The sequence below is a fragment of the Geospiza fortis genome, unplaced genomic scaffold (assembly GCF_000277835.1).
Source record: "Geospiza fortis unplaced genomic scaffold, GeoFor_1.0 scaffold909, whole genome shotgun sequence".
In the NCBI taxonomy this organism is placed as follows: Eukaryota; Metazoa; Chordata; class Aves; order Passeriformes; family Thraupidae; genus Geospiza; species Geospiza fortis.
Genome location: NW_005054520.1, coordinates 439,419 through 442,581, shown reverse-complemented (window position 1 = coordinate 442,581; position 3,163 = coordinate 439,419). Strand labels below are relative to the sequence as shown.

Below are 3,163 nucleotides of genomic sequence, written 5' to 3'. Positions count from 1 at the left end.
GGAATAATGTCCCATTCAGGTGTTCCTAGGACATGCCAAGGAGCTGTAGGATAAGCCAGGCCCTGCTCTCTGGCCAGCACACAGTGGAAATGGGTCTGTTTCAAGTGTTTTTTCCATGCCATTTCTTTCAGACAGTGTCATTCCCTTCCTTCCCAAGGAGTGGCGAGCCGTGCTTACCCTGTGACTCCTGGATTTCTTCCTCTGCCAGTGCACAGCCAGCACTTCCTAGCTAGGCAGTCTCTTTAAAGCCTTCTTTAAACCTTTCTTACACAAAACTCTTCCTACCTGAGTCTTCCACTGCAGCTGTTTGCCTGCTTCTGGATGGAATTTCTCTGGGGAGAAAAGAAAAGGCAGACTTCTCACTTCTTTTAATCACTTTTTCCTCAGGTGTTGGATTGGGAAGTGCTTGGAGGTTAGCTTATGGGTTGTCCCGCTTTTTAACCCTCACTGCTTAAACATGGCTTTAGGAAGAGAATATCTATGAACCATGTCTTGGTAGACAGCAAAAATGGATAAATAAGCTGGAAATAAAGCAGTTAACCTTTTTATCCTTTTAAAAAAAATTATAAATTTTTTTTTAGACTTTTTTTTAAAGTAGTTTTAAAAATTATTTTTTTGTTGTTGTTGTTGTTTGGGTTTGGTTTTTTCCCCTCCTGGAGTTGCCAACTATGCACTTTTCATCAGGTTAAATAGGTTTGCTGCAGGGTTAGTTGGAAAAATGAAATTCTGGTTCTTGTGGCTTCTGGCTAACCCAGCTTTAAAATCTTGAGTTATGAAGGAAGAAGTGTGAGTTGTTTGCATGAGTTTTTTACAGTCACATCACATGCCCATCACCGAGTGCTCGTGGCAATATGCTTTGCTTCAGCTGCCTCTATGCATGTCATCTTTTTAATTACCAGTGTTTTGTGCCAAGTAGAAAACTTAATTTTAACATTTATTTCTCCTGCTTCATTTAACAGCCCTTCCAGGGATGTTTAGCAGGGGAAATCAGCTGAGCTGAGCTTTTCCTTTTTGACAGAAAGCTGTGGCCAAGTGCATTAGTGTCTTTTTGGTTGAGTTTTTCTCCAGCAGAAAACCAGCTGTGTTGGAGAAACTGGGAATAAACCACAAACTTGAAGATGTCAAAGGTATTGTTTTGGTTTTTTGCCAAAGGAGATGGAAACTACTTTTTTCCCCATCTTGAACCCCTGGGCCATGTTTAGCTTGTTCCTGCTGCTCTTGTTGCTTTTCCTTTCCTCGTGCCTTTTTTCCCAGTAGCCCCTGATGTGCATGGAGTGAACGATAGACTCAGGTCTGGCTGGATGTGCTTTCACCTCTGCATGTAAGTACAGCAGGAAGAGACTGACCCTTCCTGCCTCGCTCCTGATGGGAGAGCAGCTGTGCTTTTCTGGGAGATGCTCCAAGTCCACTTACTTGCAAGTGGGGTGGTTAACACCCCTCTAAAACTGCATGTTCCTCACAAGGTGGATTTCAGTCCTTAGGCTAATACAGAGGAGCAGGACAGCATGCTGAAATGTGCTTTTTCTGGGATGGGGATGTTCCCAGGGCATGAAGCAAACCCCCAGAATGGAAAAGCAAAGACAGTCCAGGTCTCTGTGAGGGACTGTGGCTGCTCTCTGGAGAGGGGGCACACGTGGGTCTGGCAGGCAGTGGGAGAGGGGGAGATGGATTAAGGGGTTTCTCCCCCAGAACCTTCTGGGGATGACACTGTTCCTTGCAGGGAGGGCAGTGAGTAGGAAGGTGCCCTTGGAGCTTGTGGTTGTGAAATGCATCATCTGAAGATGCATCTCCTGTGGCGCTCCAGGAGTCACAGGGGAAAGCAGGCGCTGGCACCCACCCCAGGCTCCTCTCCAGCTGGAGAGCTGCCACTCCTGTCACCCCTCCACGTGCTTCTGACAGCCTGAAATCCCAGCAGGGAGCTGCATGTCTCCCTGGAAGGACATCCATGTTACACAGGGCCGATGGTTCTGCAGGCAGCTCTCCTCTGCTTCTCCCAACCCCTCCCAGTGCAGATGGAAGTGTCTTTTTGTGTGTGACCACCTCAGCTGTGTCCGTGTGACTCCAGTCCCCTTCTGTGTCCCTTCTCCCGGGCCTGGGCTGCATGTGCAGGGTGTGAGATCTGTGGTGCTCTCGCCAGCGTGTGCCAGCACGGAGCTCTACAAATATGAAGGGTTTTTTAATTAATGGGAAACAAAGCTGTGAACAGCAGTAGAAATCTTGTATTTTTAATATCCTGATTGCCTTAAACCATAGATGTAGGACTTTATTACCTTGCTATTGGAAAATAACCCATGTTTGTAACTAAACAATTGTGTAACCTACATACAGTGTTAATGCAAATGATATGTATGCATCTGTTAGATATTGTCACTTTATTTGATGTTAAAATATTTCAGTTTTTGAATTACAGATGGAATAATAACCTTCTAGCATAAGCTCAGTTATTTCTTGTATATGCTTCAGGCTGCAGATCCACGTAGTGCCAACATTTGAAGTGGGGAGAGGAAATATATTTTTACCCAAAGCTTTGGTCTTTGCGTGGCCTCTGTGACATTTGCTGTTGCTGTTCTGTGGCAGGGTGACAGGAGGGTCACCTGTCAGCCTCTGCCTCCCCAGCAGGTTGTTCTGTGCCTCTGAGGTGCCTCTGTAGGTTCGTGCTGGTGTTTGTCAGTCGCTTCTTGTGGTGGTCATGAGCCTGGTCTCCACCCCAGCTGGTGTCCGGGGGAGCTCGGGCCAGAGTTGATGTGTGTGACACCTGTCCAGTACATTCCCTCCCCCACGACTGATATTAAAATGTTGTTCCTCCTTTGTTCCACCCTCACTTTTTCATTTCAATTCTGAACCTCTGTTTCTTTTCTCTTCTGTTTTTCTCTTTTTTTCTGTAGCTTCTTCTTTATGTAACCGTCACCTTGCCAAAGCCCCCGCACCCTCTCTCCCAGTGGACCGTAGGGCACTGGAAGAGCTGCGGATCCGGGCACCCCTGCCAGGAGAAGAGCCATCTCATTCCTCCATCACGTCTGCCCTCCTCTCCTTCCCCCTTTGTTCCCACCCGTGCGTCTGAGGGTGTGCTGTGCTGTGTGTCTGTGCGGGATCTGCCCGCTCCGGCGCGCCTCCGACAGCGTCCCGGCTTCCAGCACTGCCAGAGGGAACGGCCGCCGGAGGG

General features: G+C 47.8%; 1 protein-coding gene across 1 annotated transcript in view; it reads left to right on the top strand.

The window, feature by feature from the left end:
• Nucleotides 1–3,163, top strand: part of SEPTIN11 (septin 11) — a 44,546-nt gene extending 41,383 nt beyond the window's left edge. Inside the window, exon 10 of the mRNA XM_031063667.1 lies at nt 2,886–3,163. Coding sequence (XP_030919527.1) covers nt 2,886–2,901 — 16 coding nt within the window. The 3' untranslated portion in view covers nt 2,902–3,163. The remainder of the gene's footprint in view (nt 1–2,885) is intronic.